At 42.5% G+C, this 21,436-nt stretch overlaps 1 protein-coding gene across 1 annotated transcript; it reads right to left on the bottom strand.

Annotated features, from left to right (window-relative positions):
- Positions 1-3,370: 3,370 nt before the first annotated feature.
- inhbb (inhibin subunit beta B) lies at positions 3,371-15,949 on the bottom strand. Its single transcript, XM_049594868.1, has 2 exons — positions 14,891-15,949; positions 3,371-5,794 (listed from the first exon to the last, which is right to left on the bottom strand). Exons 1-2 carry the CDS (start codon positions 15,279-15,281, stop codon positions 4,974-4,976), a joined length of 1,212 nt encoding a protein of 403 aa, XP_049450825.1. The 5' UTR covers positions 15,282-15,949; the 3' UTR covers positions 3,371-4,973.
- Between the last annotated feature and the right edge of the window lie 5,487 nt (positions 15,950-21,436).

The raw sequence follows: 21,436 nt of genomic DNA, 5'->3' as shown, positions 1-21,436 counted from the left end.
GAAAAAAAACTTTAATGAGGTGTGGAGAAAATAAAAAACAAATGTCTAGAATTCAATTTGTGTAGGATACGTGAGTGATCAGAAAAATCATCATCTGCTCATGCAGTGTGTTTCTCCAGGTCACAGAGCCAAACACAAGCGAGGTGAAGCAGAGGAATGCCTGGCCCCAGGCGATGAATAGTCATAAATTCATTAGTGAATGCAGACCGGGCTGATCAGGAAGAATGAATGCTATTGCGGTGATAAACCAGTTGACCCTATCAACTTGGCAGCTGTCATGACCTCAACCTGTGGAGGTATTAGATGAGTGAGGGCAGAAGGACAATATTTGCTTAAGCTGATAACTAGAGGTTGCGGAGGTTGTGTGTGTGTTTGTGTGTGTGTGTGTGCATACATATTTGTTTTTAGTGTCTTGTTTATGGTGCACATGTATGAGTGTGACTTTGGGAAAGAGCACATGTGCGAGTGCATGATTGTGGATATGAGACTGCAGGAGAGCATGCAAAGCGATGGATCTGTATCTATGCGCGAATGATCATTGTTACAAAGAGTGTAGATGCAAGTGTGTGGCCCTGAGTGCAGCCATGAACAGCAGCATGCTTAATGGCCTACAGCTCTCGCTCAGTGTCATTAACATTCCAGCTGTGGGGATTTTGGCATGCATTGGGAAGCATGACAAGACAGCTACACATCTCTTTCCCTTCTCTCAGCACAGACTGTCATTTGTCTCGAGAGGTGCAGGCTCCACTGAGGAGATTAAAAACAACCTGCAGATCATCTCTGATAGATCATTTCTCTCCTTGTCTGCCTGCTTGTCACTCACACGTACCATAATATTGATTTGTTTTCTCCGTTGTTGTTTTTTTTCTTAGAGGGACGCTCTGCTGCTGCTCCTGCTTCTGCTGACTCACCCATCTAGCTACAGGTAAAGAGTTATTTACACGAATCCCTCCCCATCGTGCTATTTACCCCGTAGGCAATCAAATCTCATTGCACTTCTTGGCAGAGCCTAATAGATACATCATTTAGAGCAATTATCTGGCTGATATTTTACAGAGACATGTGATGTGTTTTGATGGAGCCTTGCAGAAACATTACACTAATTCTAGCTGTTGGTAGGTGTTGGCACAGGCAGACATTCAGGCGGGCAAGCCTTGTGCTGTTGCACAAAGTGTTGACACACTGCTCCTGACATTATAGCAACTGTAAAGCTAGCTTGAGAAACAGAAACATTGTGAGAGGTGTTGCGGGGGTGGGGTGGGGTGGGGGGGGAGGGGGGGTGGGGGGGGGGGGGGCTCTGATGTAACAGACAGCGTGGCTGCACTCCTGGGCCTCAGGAACACTACCTGTTTCACAAATACAGATACAAAGGTGGGATTAAGTCATTGTTTTACAAGTCACAAATAAGTCTCAAAACTTTGCACTCAAGTCAAAAGTCATGACTGACAAGTCCCAAGTCAATTCTAAAAGTAAGGACTGATGATGCCCAAAACAAGTCCAGAGTCAAGACTGACAGGTGTAGAAGTCAAGTCCCAAGTCAAGACTGACAAGTCTCAAGTCAAGTCCCAAGTCAAGACTGACAAGTGTAGAAATCAAGTCTGAAATCGAAACTGATGAGTCTCAAGTCAAGTCCCAAGCCAAGACTACAAGTCCCAAGTCAAGTTCCAAATCAGGACCAACAAATCTAAAGTCAATTTCCCAGTCAAGACTGACAAGTCTCAAGTTAAGTCCCAAGTCAGGACCAACAAATCTAATGTCAATTTCCCAGTCAAGACTGACAAGTTTCAAGTTAAGTCCCAAGTCAGGACCAACAAATCTAAAGTCAAGTCCCAAGCCAAAACTAACAAGTTTTAAGTCAAGTCTAACAAGCCCCAAGTCAAGTTCCAAGTCACATTTGACAAATCTAAAGGCAAGTCTCAAGTCAAGACTGACAAGTCTCAAGTCAAGTCCCAAGTCAAGACTGACAAGTCCCAAGTCAAGTTCCCAATCATGACCGACAAATCTAAAGTCAAGTCCCGAGTCAAAACTAACAAGTTTTAAGTCAAGTCCTAAGTTAAAACTGACAAGCCCCAAGTCAAGCTGGGGTCATCCCTATGTTTCCCGGGTTCTATGTTTCCCAGGATCTATGTTCCCCACTTAACCCTGCAAAAAAGGTTCTATGTTCCCCGCTTACACAAAAAGGGTTCTATGTTTCCTGTTTGGTTAAGTGGGGAACATAGAACCCAGGAGTTCCAAGTTCCACATCAAGACTAACAAGTCTCAAGTCAAGTTCCAAATCATGACCGACAAATCTAAAGTCAAGTCCCAAGTCAAAACTAACAAGTTTTAAGTCAAGACTGACAAGCCCCAAGTCAAGTTCCTAAACCTTGAGTTGTGAGTTCTCAACAGATCATAATGCGCTCCTTACCTCATGAAATGCCATTTTAACAACAGAGTAATAATATATTCATTTAGAGTGATCATGAATGCTTTTTAAAAATCTGTATTTATTTGTAAGGACAAGTTTGTTGGAAGTTGTTGTGCCTCTGTAGATTTGAACAAAATTATGTTTGGTATCAACTGGCACTCAGCAATGTTTTGTTAGTTCTTCGTTGATCAGTGCTGTTGGATTGATTCAAACAAAGTGGATCTGTGGTATTACGCGTTGACTTGGAATGAATAACATTAATTTGAGTAGATTCAGGAAATAAAAGGACATTATTGATTTGTGGCACAATTTTTAGACAGCACTTTTTATTTGGGCAGGGGGAAGGCATGCATTTTAAAGTCACAAGGCTCAAGTCCAAGTGAGGTCACAAGTCATTGGTGTTAAAGTACAAGTCGAGTTGCAAGTCTTTTTAAATTTTGTCAAGTTGAGCTAAAGCCATCAAATCTTTGACTGGAGTCTGACTTGAGTCAAGTCATGTGACGTGGGGTTACACATTGGACTAATACACAGTCATTTGCATGCACACACAAACACACACTAAGATGTTGCAGCCAAAAATAAAATCAAGCAGGTATGTATGCTGGCAGTGTCTATGGATGCCATTGCAGCAGTTAATCATAGTTGTAATTACTGTTCTGCAACTTCAGCCTATGAGAGACACTCAGTCCTGACTGACAGCAAGCGACAGATGTTTTATGTTTCAACCAGTATGGACGAAGACTCAAGTGTGCGTACCCAGCTATTTCAGCCTCACCTTTTTGTTTAGGGAGGTGCCAGCCCAACGCTCAGAAAAACAACAATAGAGGCCCAACCCATTTTACTTTAGGAGAAAAGGACACACAAAGACTCAACAACAACATGACACAGAAAAGAATTTAAAGTTACAAAATATTTAAGAAAACATTTTATTTTACATAAACTGTACAGATGACATTTATTTGACTAAATGATTCTTAGACAGGAACTAAAAATAACTTTCTTATTAAATAGAAAACTGAAACAAAAATAGAATTAAAGATGAAAAATGAAGTGTTGCTTATTGTACAAAACAGAGAATGAAAATGAGCTAAGAAATGAAATCATATATCGTACCCTGATACAGTGGTAGGCCTATTGCAAATGATCCAAAAAAACAGTATTGTACACAGTAAATCAATGGCCTTGCCATCTTAGTACAATAGCTAAAATCTTGGCCTCTTTGGTTCCATTAATTAGGTAAAATACATTTGAAACAAAATTCAATTTACTTCTATAAAAATAACTTTTCAATGGCAGTTTTTGTTTCACTAATCCCGCAACTTTTCAGTGCAAATGTCACAACAATCATTCGCTTTGGAAAGGAAGCGAAAGATTACATTTCAAGTATTGATAAAGAGTTGAGGACTGAAGCGAGAAAAGAGGAGAGAGAGAGAGAGAGAGAGGGAGGGAGAGAGAAAGAGAAAGAGAAAGATGGAAAGAGAATTCAGTCTAATAGAGCATGTTGAGTATGGGTATAGGTTACTATACATTGCATAGCTCATGTGGCACTTATTTAGCGATAGGACAGGACACTCAGTACCCCTTGGAAGGCATTTCTTTATACAAGTGCTATTCAGGGTGTGCATTTCAGTTTCTGCAAGTGCTGCACTGCACTGTGGCGACCCACTGGGCCGAAACTAGAGTCTCCACGTCCGTAGGCCCACTTCTACTGAGCCTTACTGGCGGGAGGAAGCAGTTCTCTCTCTCTGTCGCTCCCAGTGCACAAGTGAAGTGCACTTATGAGATCTATCTTCACTTGGTTGTCATGGTAGCAGGGCCTGCAGCTCTCTTGTCACGCAGGAAGTTGAGGGTGAGGCCTGTAGTCAACAGCAAGAACGACAACAGCAGCAGCAGTGGCTCTGTGGAGGACTTTCTTTTGCCTTTCTGTGGAGGGTATAATCCTGCAAGGCATTAAGCGCTGCTGGTCTAATTCCACCAGAGAGGACAGTCAGACTGTGTCTGTCGGCAGAGTAGGGAAGTGCTGGTGTTCTGAATTGTATAAGCTGATGAATTGTCAGTGCTTTATAAAAACAAAGTCTGCCATGTGCTTAAAGTACTTAAGAGGGTTGGAGGAGCAGGGGTGGGAGTGTTGGGGTGAAGCCAATAATGTTATCAGCTGATCCTGTCACTTTCCTTAAGCGCTTGTTATCTTCATTCAAGAGGAGATGATGAGCCATTATTTTTTGACTAGAAATGGCAAACTAGAGCAAAGTATCATTTGGTGATAATCATTCCCTTCTAGTCCCATCGCTGACCAGTGGTCGCTGAACGGACTAAACTCGGACAGCGAGCACGTCACTCAGTCTGATAAATACACACACTCGCGCGAACACGTACAAACACACACCGACACAGTACTGATACTTGCATTTGCTAGATGTACCAGATGTACCAGTGTGTGTGTGTTGCTTGCACATACAGTAGGTATAGATATATTGTATATGTGTACCGTACAATAACGTCCTGTTTGTACAAAAGGCCTTTCTGACTGTTCCAAGTTCAAAGATAATGAAGGGTCCGTGTGGATTCAAGCGCAGCCACACTCCTCCACGATCATGTTGGGCACATCCCTCTTTACGATGTTGTATTCATCGTCAAAGTAGAGCATGGACATAGTACTGAGCTTGGTGGGGATACAGCAGGAGTTGACTGAGCCCGGGCTCATCCCTCTCATGCGATACTGGTTAACTACTGCAGTGTGGAAGGATGAAGCCGAGCCCGGCACACCCGCCATGTAGGCCGGGCAGCTGCCCTCACAGTAGTTGCCGTAATAACCAGCTGGTGCAATGATCCAGTCGTTCCAGCCAATAAGGCGGAAGTCTATGTAAAACTGCTGCCGGCAGCAAAGGCCCCCGCTGGTGCCGTCACACTCGAGCCCTCGCTTACGAATGCGGTGCTTTCCATCCACCTGCCGCGCACGCACCACCAGGAAGGGCCGATGGGACGGGTCGCCTGGGTCCACTAGCACTGGAGCCACGCCAGCTGTCTCACAGCCCTCGCAGTGGACCTCCAGGTCCTGCCGCCGGCTGGCCTTCCCGAACACAGCCCGCACCGCCTCTGAGAGGGGGAAAGTATGCCAGCCGCTGCGTTTCAGATCCACCCGCTTCTCCACCAGGGCCCATCGGCCTGTTCCCCCTCCACCACCTCCTGGGCCTCCCTCTGCACCGCTGGCAGCCCCAGGCTCCTGGTAATGGATCTTGACCGTCACCTTCCTCCGGAGGCCCTTCTCAGGACCGGCTGGCAGCACACGGAAGTAGAGCCAGAGGTTTGCCTGGGACACATACAGGTTCTGGTTGCCCTCGTTGGAGATGAGGAAGTACAGGCCAGACTTGGAGGATGTGTGGTCATCTGTTGGAGACAGTAACAACAGGAAGGGTTTATTCTCAATCTGCCATCCGTACAACAATAAACCTTCAATGTAGATGCAGAAAACCTGACACACAGTGATCACTTAAATATGTAGCATGTTTCAAATGTATTTTTTATAATAGAGATAAAAATAATGTATAAACAGTCATTTCATGTTTACGTTGATCTGCATGGTTTATTAATGACTTTGGAAAAAGCAGTTTGACAAAGAATTGTTATTCAAAGAATGGTTCGGTTATAACATGACCTCAGTATGGTCATGTGATAACAGGTGATCTCATGGCAGTCGAGGATGATATCTGGCATCATATTACTGATCTGAAATTCCATACTTAGGTCACGTGATGACAACCAAACCATCTCCATGACAACAGAGCAAACTTTATCAGCTAATGGCTGAAAGCTCCAGAAAGTACACCTATACACAAATACATTTGTGTTTTTTCAAAGGAAAGGGCTAAAGACCATTCTTTAAACATATAAACACACACACATATGTGTATATCTATATCTATATATATATATATATATATATGTACAGACACACACACACACACACACACACACACACATAGAGAGCAGAAAGCTTCCCAAAAAGGGCACAGCTCTGTATTTTAAGGGCTGTTTTCCCCTTGTTTTCTCTGTTCACCCTCAATCACTGTGTCAGGTGACCTCTGTGGTAGCTCCTGATAGGCCAGCTGTGACAGGCCAGTTCTGGGATCAGGCCCAGTTGGCCTCAGGTCCAGCTTTGTAGGTGACAGGGCCAAGAAGAGGGAGGGAGAGGGAGGGACAGGGAGGAAAACAGAGAAGAGGAAGATGAAGGAAAGGAGGAAGGATGCAAGTGGAAAAGGTGGGAGGGTGGAGGACACGGCCAAGGCCCCCAGGGGGTTCATTGGGTTCGCTGTTGGTGCCCCCCTTCCCCTTCTGAACCCCACCCCCACCCTACCCCACCCCTTCCCCCCCTCCTTCCAGTGTGAGTACCCTGAGAGTGACAGCACAAAGCCCCCTGTGAGGCACTGGGAGACAGCCGTGCTGCAGCCCGGCATTGAAACGCATGGCTTTCCAGCAAAAAGCATGATGAGGCAAAAATAAAAGCCATTTACATGACACTGGCCAACTTTCTACAGCAGCACAATGAAGAGATCCCGGGAGTCTAAAGGTGGCGATGGGCTCTCCCTGGCACTATTTTTTTTTCTAAGCCTAATGATGTCTTCCAAATTACCCTGAGGTAACTTGAAAGGTTTCTATTTCAGGAGATTTGGTACAATGTGCTTAAGCAGAGCAGTGCCTTTGAAAGCGGCTAAATTACTTTGTTTGCCGACTGATTAGTGTGTGTCAGTGTCAACAGGTGGCCACCAAAGACGGACCCCCTCTTTAAGGCGCCTCACGCCTCTTCCTCCTGTAAACCATGGCTTTACATTCACACAGGGACCTGTTCAGACCAGCTCTCCACTCTGTAGCATGTCAGCTGGGAGCTCAAGCACTTCACACACACATTTGCACCCATCCATGCACACACACACACACACACACACACACACACACCCAACCCCATGGTAAGCAATACATCAACTATCAGCCTTCTCAATACCAAAGCCTGTGGGTAAAGTATCAAGTGCGCAGTGAGAAGAACATACTGAAATCCATCTGAAGTGAACGACATAAAGGAATCAGCTGAAGAGCAGCTTTTTGCCTGTGACTGCTATAAAGGCCCCTCAGGGCTACAAGTAACTAACCTCACCTCATTCAGCACCATGCGTTCTTACTTGCCCCGACAGCTCCAAGCTCAGAAAAAGGGGGATCACACAGCAATGAGCACACAGTGACAGCGTGATAAACAGACAGGGAATGAAGCCCAACACTAAAACTGATCATGGACCTGACCGCTCAGCTATTGTTTGTTCAAACAACTTGGTTAAGAATTTGTTTGTTGATAAGGTGACTTCCCACTAAAGATATCTGCATTACCCTTGGACCCTAGGATATATATATATATATATATATATATATATATATATATATATACAGTACAGGCCAAAAGTTTGGACACACCTTCTCATTCAATGCGTTTTCTTTATTTTCATGACTATTTACATTGTAGATTCTCACTGAAGGCATCAAAACTATGAATGAACACATGTGGAGTTATGTACTTAACAAAAAAGGTGAAATAACTGAAAACATGTTTTATATTCTAGTTTCTTCAAAATAGCCACCCTTTGCTCTGATTACTGCTTTGCACACTCTTGGCATTCTCTCCATGAGCTTCAAGAGGTAGTCACCTGAAATGGTTTTCCAACAGTCTTGAAGGAGTTCCCAGAGGTGTTTAGCACTTGTTGGCCCCTTTGCCTTCACTCTGCGGTCCAGCTCACCCCAAACCATCTGGATTGGGTTCAGGTCCGGTGACTGTGGAGGCCAGGTCATCTGCCGCAGCACTCCATCACTCTCCTTCTTGGTCAAATAGCCCTTACACAGCCTGGAGGTGTGTTTGGGGTCATTGTCCTGTTGAAAAATAAATGATCGTCCAACTAAACGCAAACCGGATGGGATGGCATGTCGCTGCAGGATGCTGTGGTAGCCATGCTGGTTCAGTGTGCCTTCAATTTTGAATAAATCCCCAACAGTGTCACCAGCAAAACAACCCACACCATCACACCTCCTCCTCCATGCTTCACAGTGGGAACCAGGCATGTGGAATCCATCCGTTCACCTTTTCTGCGTCTCACAAAGACACGGCGGTTGGAACCAAAGATCTCAAATTTGGACTCATCAGACCAAAGCACAGATTTCCACTGGTCTAATGTCCATTCCTTGTGTTTCTTGGCCCAAACAAATCTCTTCTGCTTGTTGCCTCTCCTTAGCAGTGGTTTCCTAGCAGCTATTTGACCATGAAGGCCTGATTTGCGCAGTCTCCTCTTAACAGTTGTTCTAGAGATGGGTCTGCTGCTAGAACTCTGTGTGGCATTCATCTGGTCTCTGATCTGAGCTGCTGTTAACTTGCGATTTCTGAGGCTGGTGACTCGGATGAACTTATCCTCAGAAGCAGAGGTGACTCTTGGTCTTCCTTTCCTGGGTCGGTCCTCATGTGTGCCAGTTTCGTTGTAGCGCTTGATGGTTTTTGCGACTCCACTTGGGGACACATTTAAAGTTTTTGCAACTTTCCGGACTGACTGACTTTCATTTCTTAAAGTAATGATGGCCACTCGTTTTTCTTTAGTTAGCTGATTGGTTCTTGCCATAATATGAATTTTAACAGTTGTCCAATAGGGCTGTCGGCTGTGTATTAACCTGACTTCTGCACAACACAACTGATGGTCCCAACCCCATTGATAAAGCAAGAAATTCCACTAATTAACCCTGATAAGGCACACCTGTGAAGTGGAAACCATTTCAGGTGACTACCTCTTGAAGCTCATGGAGAGAATGCCATGAGTGTGCAAAGCAGTAATCAGAGCAAAGGGTGGCTATTTTGAAGAAACTAGAATATAAAACATGTTTTCAGTTATTTCACCTTTTTTTGTTAAGTACATAACTCCACATGTGTTCATTCATAGTTTTGATGCCTTCAGTGAGAATCTACAATGTAAATAGTCATGAAAATAAAGAAAACACATTGAATGAGAAGGTGTGTCCAAACTTTTGGCCTGTACTGTATATATATATATATATATATATATGATATAGATAAAACGGACGCAGGGTTGACACTTTTGGCATTTCGTTAATGTCTCAGTGACACCAGAGGCCCTATGTACTCCTGGTATTAACATGGGTGATTGGATCACAAGTGGACAGCTCTAAGTACAGGTGTGAATGCACCAAATGTGTCCTCACTGCATCTTGAGATCCAATCACTCAGACCACATTCAGAGGTGAATCTGAGTGCAAAACAGATCTACCTACGGGTATTTAATAAAGTAATCTGAATCTGAATCTGAGGTGGTTTGGGCCACATATGACCACATTCTTTCAGCAGCGTGTACGCTAATGTGTCCTAGGCAAGAAGGACAGCCTACTCAGTTGAAGTCCTTGGTTATCGACTCCCTGCCAGTACACGCAGTGCTAAAGGACCATCCCTAGAGCCACTCTCCTCCCAGTGAATGGTCAGATAGCACCAGCTAAAGGCTAATTTATACTGACTTTACATATGAAAATCGTATGTTTCAACCATTGTAAATGTCACTGATTGCGGTCCTCCATGCATCCATTATGTTGGCATAGATACAGCCAATAGATGGTGCTAGAAGGCAGCGTCAAAGGTTTAACATGACAATAAACGAGGTGATGGTGGAGGAGGTTGTAATAATGTACCTTTAAACTGAGGCAATGTTGTAGATGGCGGTCATACATCATGACATGTGGATTGATTATTCTTTTCACAATATTACCCATCAGTTCCATTCCACCATTATTTAATTTCTTCATAGTCTCCTACATTCGTATCTCACTTGAACTACACTGCACTGCCTCCATCCCTTGTGGTACTGTTTCGTTTTGTCCGTATTCACATGCTTTCAGAAAATGTACACAAATACAGATAAAATAAACACAGAATACGGACAGGAGGCTCTGTCTGTCACCATATCTAACACTGGGCATAAATGAGCCCTAACACAGCAGCAGCTGTTAAATGGCCCCAAAAAACTTGCACCAATGCTGAAACGACTGGACTCTAATGTTAAACCCATTAATTAACTTCAATCATGTGATGCCTACAGTAAGCCTGTCACTGTGTGTGTGCACTTGGACTCTCACCACTGAGTTAACAGCACGGCACTGGTTAAAAACAACACATTTGGTCTTTCCATCAGAAATTACTTACATGTTTAGGGAAAGTGAGATCATATCGCAAGTGGTCACTTGAGACAAGTGGAGACGCATTCTAATGCCAGGTGTGAACAGACAGACATAGAGCTGTCCACTTGTGATCAGATCAGCCACTACACATATTAATACCAGGCAGCAACAGACTCCAAGATGATCTCATAGCTGCTCTCCATTTGTAGTAGGACATCAGCTAAATTTTAATTTCACTGTCACTTAATCTGCTGTTTTTCTGATTCATTGACACAATAAAGTCATTAATGCCATCAGTTTCCTCAAGGCCAGGATCATCAAATTGATTGTTGTGCCTAACCAATACTCCAAAACCTTAAAACCTTAAGACGTCATATAAGACTAAGGAAATCAGAAAATCTTCACATCTGGGAAGTTGGAATGACTAAATAATTAGCACTCCAGCTGGAAAAATAACACAGTTATTAAAATAATGAATCCATCAGTTGTTTTCTAGCTTTACCTCACAGCTCCATTTGACAGCTTTTTTGATGAACCACACAGTGATTAAAAGAATTACAAGATGCAGTCTTATTACTTTGTAACAAATGTATGAAACTGAAAACATTTGTAAAAGCATTACTGCTACATCATCAAAATGTGTAGTGTAGTGCTGACATTTAGGACGATAAGTCGAAGAAGATGATAAGACGATTAAGTCTAAATTTGCCTATCAATACCACAAATACGTCTGAATGGGCATTCTTCAGTATGTTAACCACAACTCTGCAGTGGGTAATTTATTAACAATTTTTTTAACAAATCTGTACTATTAAAGTTTCTATTTTCCTCCAAGAATTTTACTTTTTTGGATTTTGAAGCTAGCTAGGGAGACTAAAAACTCTCTAGCTAAAACACCAAAATCCAGAGGAAAAGGCACCAGGCTGTAGACACATGATACACATATTAGTTGGCAAAATGTTAAAACATTTTGGTTTTTATTTGGTGTATAGGCTACAGAATACAGGCTGCAGAATTCCTTAAGGCCTTCAACAAGGATAAATGAAAATTAAAATGAATATAATAACAATGACAACAACAACAATAATAATAATAATAATAAAAATACTTGTTAGTCATTTCCATTTGATTTTTTTTTTTTTTTCTTTTTTTTGTCAAAGAGACAGGGAGCTCCAGAGCTGCAGGTTGCCTATACCTGGACTACACAAACAGCTATATCAACTCTGTAATCTCCTGATAACAAACCATCTCAATGTCACATCACTAGCTGCCCTGGTGCTTTCAGTCACATCACATGATTCTAATCAGGAGACGTAGTTTGCTGGCACACAACAGTAGAAAGTGGCTAAATTAAAAAATCTTTAATCCCATGACAACTGGCCATATGCTGATAAAGATCATGTGATATGGTCGAAAGCTGCTAAATGGACGTTGAGGTGTCAACCACTGTTTCCAAGGTCAAAACTGAATCGTCATCTTAGTCTAGAGTTTATTTGAATAGCTAAAGACATGATAAAACCATAACACATATGAAGCAGTCACTGAGCAGGGCACTAATGATCACTCCTAAATATGTTCCAGCCTCCTTCAGCATTACATACAAGTTTGATCTTTTGGCTTCCTCAGTATTTAAAGCATATACCAACATACCACATGACTTATTTCCACTGAGATCCTTTTGAGCAACAAAGTGTTCTTTCCAGTCAGTGTTAAAAAACATTTTGGAGCTGGCCCTGACACGCCTCGCCTGACCCCGCAGTGGAGAAGTTACTAGTGAGTATCAGCATGCAGGACACCTGGGTGGGCTTGTGTGGATAAAGAGCAGCTCCAGCGTGTCCCCACCTGCGCCACCAAGTCAGGGAAGAGGCCATGGAAGCAAGCAGCTCCAGAACTCATTACTCAAAGCTGCTGTCGACAAGACCACACGCGGCGGAAGGACAAGGGCGAGGTGCAGAGCATTCGTGGCTCTAACATGAGCGGAGGCATGCATACATGTAGCAGCCATCCCTCAGGCCCCAGTCTCAGCACTCCAGGAATTCCACACAGGGTGAGGAGGTGAAGCAGGGAGATGGGGAGGATGGAGAGATGGGGTTGCTGGACTTTGGCGAGAGGTCAAAGCCGCTACGGTGCTGGCTCTGTTGTTGTTAAAGCTTTACTACAGGGGAATTTTTAATATTGTTGCATAAATCATTGATAATATCACAAACTACACAGGGACAGCCAGGCCCATTGAGGACTGAAACACACACTTGTGGGTGAATGTGGAAAATGTCTGGACCAGGTCCAGGAGGGCCATGACTGACAGCTCCTCATGAAAGAGTTGTGTCCTGAAATAAACCTGCCAACCCAATCCTGTGGAGGAACCGGGCTGGAGTTAATGACCTCCCATAATGAAGTCTTAATTCCGTGTCTTGGACCACTCGCTGTGAGTTCACTGGGTCCGAACGGCTATAGTGAGCAATCAAGAAGCGCCGATCTAAACTTCTCCATCGACCCCTCTCTCTTTCGCCCTCCCTCCTCTCCTGCTTGTGTTCCCCGCTCCGCTCCTGTGGATACGGGACACCGAATCCCTCAGCAAGGACCCACAGGACCATGTCAGGAGAGAAAGGAGATTGGCATCGTCTCCCTCACCTGCCTGGGGCCGCTTGGCAGACCTCTTACCTCTGCGCTACCGCAACTGGAGATAAGAAGCCGGCTCCTTCGCTAACAAGCACCCAGCTAACCCAGTGCTGAAGGGGAGGCACAGGACGCAAGCTGACCTCACCGTTCCACACATAAACAAAGCTATCCACATCTATTTGCTGGCTACTGTTGGCTAAACATATGCCAACCTCAACCCCCAACCCGCCTTGTCCTGAGCTGTGACAACAACAATTCAGGCTCCCTCATGCTTGGGGGACAAGCTCCCCTGGCTTCGGAGCTTGCTAGAGACCTTGCCTCTGAGCCATGCCCTGGCTGGCAGCATCCGATCTAGGGGGCGTGAGCCAGCTGGCCAGGAGGCAGACGGGGTCTAGGGAGCAGGGACCCAAGCCAGCTCCATGGTACAATGCCACACAAAGGCTCAAAGGTGTGAGGAAGAATAGAAGTAGAAAAAAACAGAAGTAGAATAAGAAGAAGCAAAGGAGCCCAGCGAACCTTTAGAACGACAAAAGCATTCTTTACAGCACTGCAATATGGGCACACACACACAATATCACCCCCCCCCCCCCCCCCATCACCAATGCCATACCCCTCCACCCACACTCCCCCAATCCAACCCCACAAACTCAAATGTCTCATGCATTATTCTAAGCAATTTCCTTTGTTTTCCCTGCTTTTTTTCTCTCTCTCTGCTCAACGTTGACATGTTGGGTTCAGCAAGAACACATAGTGCTCTTATAATAATTGCCTGGCTTTTGTTCCCTTGTCATGAGGGTGCTCAGATCATTCCCGTTGGAAGGCGGGACCTATAGCAGCCCATTCAGGCTAATTGTACCAGCAGGGCCAATTGAAAAAGACAGGATGGTGCGTGCGTATGTGTGTTTAAGATATCCTATTTTGGTGTCTTTAATTGTATGTTTTCTTTTTGTTAAACTAACAGTTTGTGTCAAAGACCTGGTTCTCACACTGCTAACTGACAATTATTGGATTCTGTGAGTGCAGATGATTTTAGGTGTTTGTGTGTGTGTAAGCCTGTGTAGAAAAGGGGGTGTGTGTGTAAAAAAGAGAGAGAAAGAGAGAGAGAGAGGAAAGGGTGTTCTCTTTGGACTTCTGAGAATTAGTTAGATACACAAGGGATAAATGGCCAATTGAGGGACTTTGTCCGTATTTAAAAGAGGGCTTTATACATTGGAGTATTGAGTGTGAGCACAGCTTTAGTGATGAAATTGGATTCAGAGGTTCTTTTTATCCCCTAGACAACACATGGGGGTAATTTAAGGACTCTTCTTTAGTTTCATTTCTTTTTGAAATTTCATCGGGCTAAAACAGGAGGATTTAACACCAACCACTGGCTTCAGGCAGGAGTGAATTGCAATGCAATAAGATGATGGAAATGATGACTGCAAATCCAATTAGATTGTGTTTTTTTTTTTAAACAACCGATGTGTCTATCACATCAGTTCTATCTTAGTCATATCGACATGATAAGTTTTAAAGAATGAAATTTCATCTGATTGGGAGTGTTTTTAAGTTATTAACTCACCTGGTTCCCTCGGCTACCTGTTACATAAAGTCAGAAGATGGACGGGTTCATCGAGCGGTCGATTTAGATGTGTGCAATGAATAATTGATAATTACCTGATTCGGCGAAGCTGATAATCTCAGAGTTCTCCGCTTGAACCTCGTTGTTATATGCAGCCTGTCCGTCAAAGCTGGGGATCTCCACACGGCCGTCCTCTCTCACTTTCCCGGCGTGCAGCCTCCTCAGCGCCGTCACCATCGCAGCCTTCGGGATGGGATGGGTGATGTTGGGTCTGTCTCTCATCTGCAGCCGGTTCAGTATGTGCCTCTTCACCGCTTCCAAAAAGTCAATGTTCACCCGCTCCGACAGATCCGGCGCCCTGAGGCCGCAGGACGCGCACGACTCCTGTGGCGAGCTCTGAGTCTCTGTCCCGGTAGCCACCGAGCTGCAGCGCACGGAGAGGACGCACGCCACTAAACAAGACAAAGCCAGGCTGTAGATGCTCATTTTTCTAAATGTAAGATTACAGTCCAGACGCTATGAAAGAGAAGGGTGGATATGATATAGGCTATATAACACACACTCTGATGTTAAAGCTAAAATTAATTTACAAACTTGCAAGTTCCGCCAAAACATCCACTTATCCTCCAAAAGTGAGACGCCACAAAGTATCCAGAGAAGCCAGTGAAATATTTGTATTCCCAAATATAAGAGAGCTGCTGAAATTGTGAGGCTAATTAACTCCAGTCATTATGCGTTCAGCTTGTTATCCAGTAATGCGTCTTTTTCTCTGCAAACAATAAAAGTTCATCTCTCTGACTGCCAGGCGCACTCAGGAGTTGTGATTGCTGACGCGCTTCTGTCATACCACGTTCACTTCAGACGTGTAATCTACCAAAACAAACGAGCACAAGCAGTCTACACTGCCTCGCCGATAAGTCTAAATTTAAACAAAAAGCGGTGCCCGCTCTTTCCCATTCAAACAATATGCAGAAAGTCCACTTCTACAGCTGCAGTCCCAAACACAATAATCACCGAGTCCCGTGTCTTTCGTGTATGCGCCTGGGTACCGTGTCCGGTGCGCGAGGCTGTGGATGGCCAGCTCTGTGCGTCCTGCAAGATGCTGCTTGCTGAGACCCTTTTCTCTCTTTGCAATCACGACAACAGGGGCTCCACACACCCAAAGTTTTTATACAGGAGTCGAAACCACGTGGGGATTTCCACCAACTGGACGCAAGGGATTATTAGACTACTCCAGAGCCACGACTCACTCTACTGATGGAACAAGGTTTTATTACGGTAACACGCCGGCACCGGAGAGGTTGCATAATTGTTTTCCCCAAGGGTTGCGTTTTTGATTTATAGTGAAACATGATGTGATCATCAGACCTCAAGATCACTGTGTTGAAAACACAGGTTTCGATCGGATGCGGTGTCCAGGCTGTTAGGAGCGGGCTGTGTCACGTTTATTCATGTTGGGTCACAGTTTACAGACTGATGTAAAAAAATATATATATATATTTATATCACCATATAAAACATGAGCTAGACAAACAAGCTTGTACACGAGTCCCTTAACACCATTCATGCATTCCAGTTATTCAATTTTTTTAAATTATCAACATAACTAGCCTATTTGAACTTAGTGTATACATATAATATTTCATTTTGAAAATATCTATTGATCATTCAAAAAAAAAAAAAAGTGGGTGATCAAATAATAAAAAGTTGGAAGTTAAGCGAGTTCATGACCGGTTATAATGCTGATTTACTAATATAAAGCGCCATCTACCGACAGTAATCTCTCATTACATGGATGGGATAGATGGATAGATAGATAGATAGATAGATAGATAGATAGATAGATAGATAGATAGATAGATAGATAGATAGATAGAATGGTGGACAAAGTATTCTGATCTTTTACTTGAGTAAAAGTACTAGTACCAAAAAAAAGAGATTACAGACAGACAACACAGAACAAAAATACTGCCAAAAATGTACGCTCTGAAACAAGTAATATCTAGCACAAAATGAGATTACTACAAAGAAAAGCCAAAAAAGTATGTTAATATATGCTATAAGTGAACCATTAGGTGCAAAAACAAGTATAAAGATGTATAAAGAAAATAAAAACATGTATTGCAATAAAAAGCAAAGTAGTATGAAATACTGAAGTACAAGTAGGCCTACCTCAAAATTTTACTTTAGTAAATGTACTTAGTTACATTCAACCGCTGCTGTTATTCAAATGGACTATATGTACTGTACAGGGGTACATGTATGTTATGTAATAATATAGCATTACGAGCCAGCATAATAGATACAGAGGTCATTGTGATAATATAGCAATAGCACTTGAGAATACTTACAAATGTAATGCAGGAACAGTTACAGTACCAGTCTATTAAAAGCCCTCAAATCAAATTATGTGAGAAGGAAAATCACTTGTGAATTGAATTGGTTGCAAATCATATAACACTCGATCCATAACCTCACAAGACAAGAGGCCATAAGAAGATATTTTAAGGACTGGAAAAAGGTTGGGAATCACTGACCTCTGATTACCACATGATAAGGTCACACATACATAATGTGAACATCATGTACCACAGTCACATCATATGTTGTCTAAGTCCTGGTAGGAGTAGTTTGCAGGAGCAGGTTTGTGTCATGAGTGGGAGCAGTAATGTAGGTCAATAGGCCAAACGAAATGAGGTGCAGCAGCAGCAGCAGCAGCGATGGATTAGAGCAGCCTGGCCTGCTGCATAAGAGCTGATTAGTTCACTTTCCTACAGGTCCACTCACAGAGTACATGGACTCTTAGATTAGATTTACATGACCTATTGTCATCAGATGGAAAATAAAAGTCAAATAAAAACAATGTTTAGCCATGAGCGCATGGGGTTAGAGTTTATTTAGAAATGACTCAGTTATTTATGACTTAGTATTTTCCCCCAGTGGAATTATAGTCACAAACTGCAAATATGTGAGGGGACCTTTTCCCCTTAACAAGCAGAAGTCTGGCAAACTTTGTGCTGTGCAGCAAAAACATTGTTTAAACCCACAGCAGTTTATTTTAAATTCTAGCAGAGATAACAGCGTTTCCAAATATTTCAAATATGCCCTTCTGTATTTGGGTACAGACAAGTCTGTATTTGGGTATGCAAAAGATATCTAGAATATTTGGTGAAACATTTCAGCAATAAATAAATCCTGGGTTTGAATATTACATTCAGTGTAGATACAGTGACATGCAAAAGTTTTGGCACTCATGGTCAAAATTTCGGTCGCTGTGAAGAGGAAAGCAGAAGATGAACTGATTTCCAAAAGGCATTAAGTTAAAGATGATAAATATCTTCAATATTTTAAGAAAGATTACTTTTATTTTTTCATTCTTTTAAAGTTTCAAAATAACAAAAAAGGAAAAGGGCCTGAGGCAAAAGTTTGGGCACCTGGCATGGTCAGTACTTAGTAACATCCCCTTTGTCAAGTATCACAACTTCTAAATGCTTTTTGTAACAAGCGAAGAATCTGTCAGTTCATGTTTGGGGGATTTTCCCCCATTCTTCCTGCAAAAGGCTTCTAGCTCTGTGAGATTCTTGGGCTGTCTTGCATGCACTGCTCTTTTGAGGTCTATCCACAGATCTTCAATGATGTTTAGGTCAGGGGACTGTGAGGGCCATGGCGAAACCTTCAGCTTGCACTTCTTGAACTAGTCCATCATTGAATTTGAGGTGTGATTAGGATCACTGTTCTGTTGTAGAAGCCATCTTCTCTTCATCTTCAGCTTTTTTTTCTTTTACAGGTGGTGGGATGTTTGGTTCCAGAATTTGCTGGAATTTCACTGAATCCAGTCTTCCCTCTACCTGTGAAATGTTCCCTGTGCCACTGGCTGTGACACAAGCCCAAAGCATGATCTATCCACATCCATAATCAATTGTTAGACAGGTATTCTGCACCCTTTTTTCTCCAAACATACCTTCATGTATTGCGTCCAAAAAGTTCTATTTTAATTCCATCAGGACACAGGAAAGGTTTTCTCCTGATGACTCTTCCATGAAGGTCATATTGGTATGACTAGACAGTAGTACAGTGCACCACCCCTCCAGAGTCTGATAAATGTTCCTGCAGGTCTTTTGCAGTCAAACAGGGGTTTTGAGTTGCCTTTCTAGCAATCGTACGAGCAGCTCTCTAGGAAAGTTTTCAACTTGACATTCACAGTTCCTGTTAACTGCCATTTCTTCATTACATTATAAACTGACCAGGGGTGCCCAAGCTTTTGCATGCCACTGTATTACTTTAATAAACAATAGACATAAAATGATGTCAGAAAGTATGGAATAATACATTTTTACTGTAATAACCTTAAATGATAAAGTTGACACAAATGTTATTTATTTATATTGTCAATTGTCAACCTGTTAGTCTGTCTTTCAATACTTTCTCACTTCAATACCCTGCCTGTAGCACTTAGCACACTGGTTCATACCAAAGTTCTTACTCTTTGGAACAGCAGTGTCTGTATGGACCCAGCATGGAGTGGGGACTGGGCCCTGCTGCGTAAAGGTGGGTGGATCAATACCAAAATATTGATACTATGTTTTCATTTTAAAGATCATTTTGAAGATACCATATACCAGTTACATTGTTGTACCCATTTATATTTCAAGAATAAGACTGTCTATGTAAAAAACATTCTGTTGTTGTCAACACATCTAGAGCATCCTATTTGCTTCTTCACTGCTCATGTTGTGTTGTGTACACTACTACATGTCAAGCATGCTCAGTGCACTACGATACGCACCCTGTCTGGTTATATTCTATGTGCAGTAATGGCTGAACACAAGAGGGGAAAAATGAGGAAAAAGAATTTGGAGCAGCAGCAGAAAAGAAGAGGAGGTGGGAAATGAGAGTAAATAAGGACACTCTGCTCTCCCCAACATGAAAGAATTTATAATTTTTCATGAAAAAATAAAAACTTGAAATGAAATCACAAGTGTGTCAGCAGACACTCCCAGTTTAAAGAAATCTGATTTCTATTCAGAAGCACATAGAAAAACCAGAGATTATCTGTAAATTGACTATTTATTATTAGACCATTGGGTTCCAACCTGGGGGTCACCAAAATCTGACAGAGGGTTACGGGGCCTTTTTGATTTTAAGGGGTGCAAGAATTTGTTTTCTTTTAAATTATTTAGTGGGCCTATATCTCTGTATTTCATTCATCTCTGTAGAGAAAATTACATGAAATTATTTTAAAGTTTAGATTATTTTTCAAGATATAAAGTTTTAAAAAATCTCACAAGATAAGGGTAGAGCTGCTTAACAGCCTAACAACAAAAGAGCTAAGAGAGCAATGGAAAAACATCAGGAAGAAGACTAGAATTACTGCCCCGTGGTTGTATGACTGCTCACCAGTAGAGTTTCTCTTGCAGTTCACATCCATGTCTGTGAAATGTCTTTGACCTTTAGGATGTAAAATGTCCTTGCTTTATCATTTTATGCTATTAGATATTAATAATTAGCATATGAATTCTTAAGTTATGGCCAAAAACACATTTTGTGAGGTCACAGTGACCTTGACCTTTGACCTTCAACCACAAAATTCTTATCAGTTTATTCTTCAGTCCAGGTGGACGTTTGTGTCATATTTAATGAAATTCCCTTAGAGTTTTCCTGAGTTATCATATTTACAAGAAGGAGACACTTTGCAAGGTCACACTGACCTTGACCTTTGACCACCAAAATCCAATCAGTTCACTGTAGAGTCCAAGTGAATGTGCCAAATTTGAAGAAATTCCCTCAAGGTGATCTTGAGATATTGCGTTCACAAGAATGCGGTGGATGCAAGGTCACAGCGACCTTGACCTTTGACCACCCTTGACCACCAATAAGGAGTTCATTGTTAGTCCAAGTGGATATTTGTGCTAAATTAGAAGAAATTCCCCTGAGGCATTCTTGAGATATTGTGTTCACAAGGATGGGACGGATGGACTGATGGACAACCCAAAAACATAATGCCTCTGGCCACGGCTATCACAAGCCAGAGACATAAAAACACTGAATTTGTATGAATTTGTGTGTATGATTATTTAAAAAAAAAAAAAAACATGATACAGACAGAGAATCATACCAAAAAAACTCCTAAGAATATCAGGAAAACTCAACTCTGATGCAATATTCACAGGGAATAATCTGCTCAAAATGTATCCAAATCACTTGTTTTACACAAACTTCCTGCAGTTGTTGCGTTCACTTTGCAGTTTACCAGTTGTTCTGTACTGTTATTGCCATGCATTAAATATAATATGAAATATCCATAAAATAATATTCAGGAATCATCAGTTTATTCAGTGAAAAAAAAGAGGAGTTTCTTCAGAGAAAAGGTTGGGAACCACTGATATCTGAGACTTATTCCTTCAGTTATAGCGCAGGCATCAATACAACATTGAGCTCTGGCGCCATCGTGTGTTATTCAGACTGTATGACAGGCATTACTATCAGCTCCATGTCGGCAGTAAGTGAAGGCAACTGTGCAATGTGTCGTGCACAGCCTGTGGGGCTGAATTATGTCACAGACTGATACTGTAGTACAAACTCAGACCAAACTGTCACAGCAGGACAGTTAATATAAGGGATTATAGTGTGTTGTAGGGAGG

This window comes from Epinephelus fuscoguttatus, linkage group LG13, assembly GCF_011397635.1.
Source record: "Epinephelus fuscoguttatus linkage group LG13, E.fuscoguttatus.final_Chr_v1".
Lineage (NCBI taxonomy): Eukaryota > Metazoa > Chordata > Actinopteri > Perciformes > Serranidae > Epinephelus > Epinephelus fuscoguttatus.
Note: the sequence above shows the minus strand (reverse complement) of the source record. Positions and strands in the feature narration are given on the sequence as shown.

Bases quoted from the DNA above. Each gene is read 5' to 3' on its own strand.
- inhbb (XM_049594868.1), bottom strand. From the start codon at position 15,281: ATGAGCATCTACAGCCTGGCTTTGTCTTGTTTAGTGGCGTGCGTCCTC. The intron at 5,795-14,890 runs GTAATTATCAAT...TGTCTCCAACAG, and splicing joins TATCAGCTTCGCCGAATCAG to ATGACCACACATCCTCCAAG.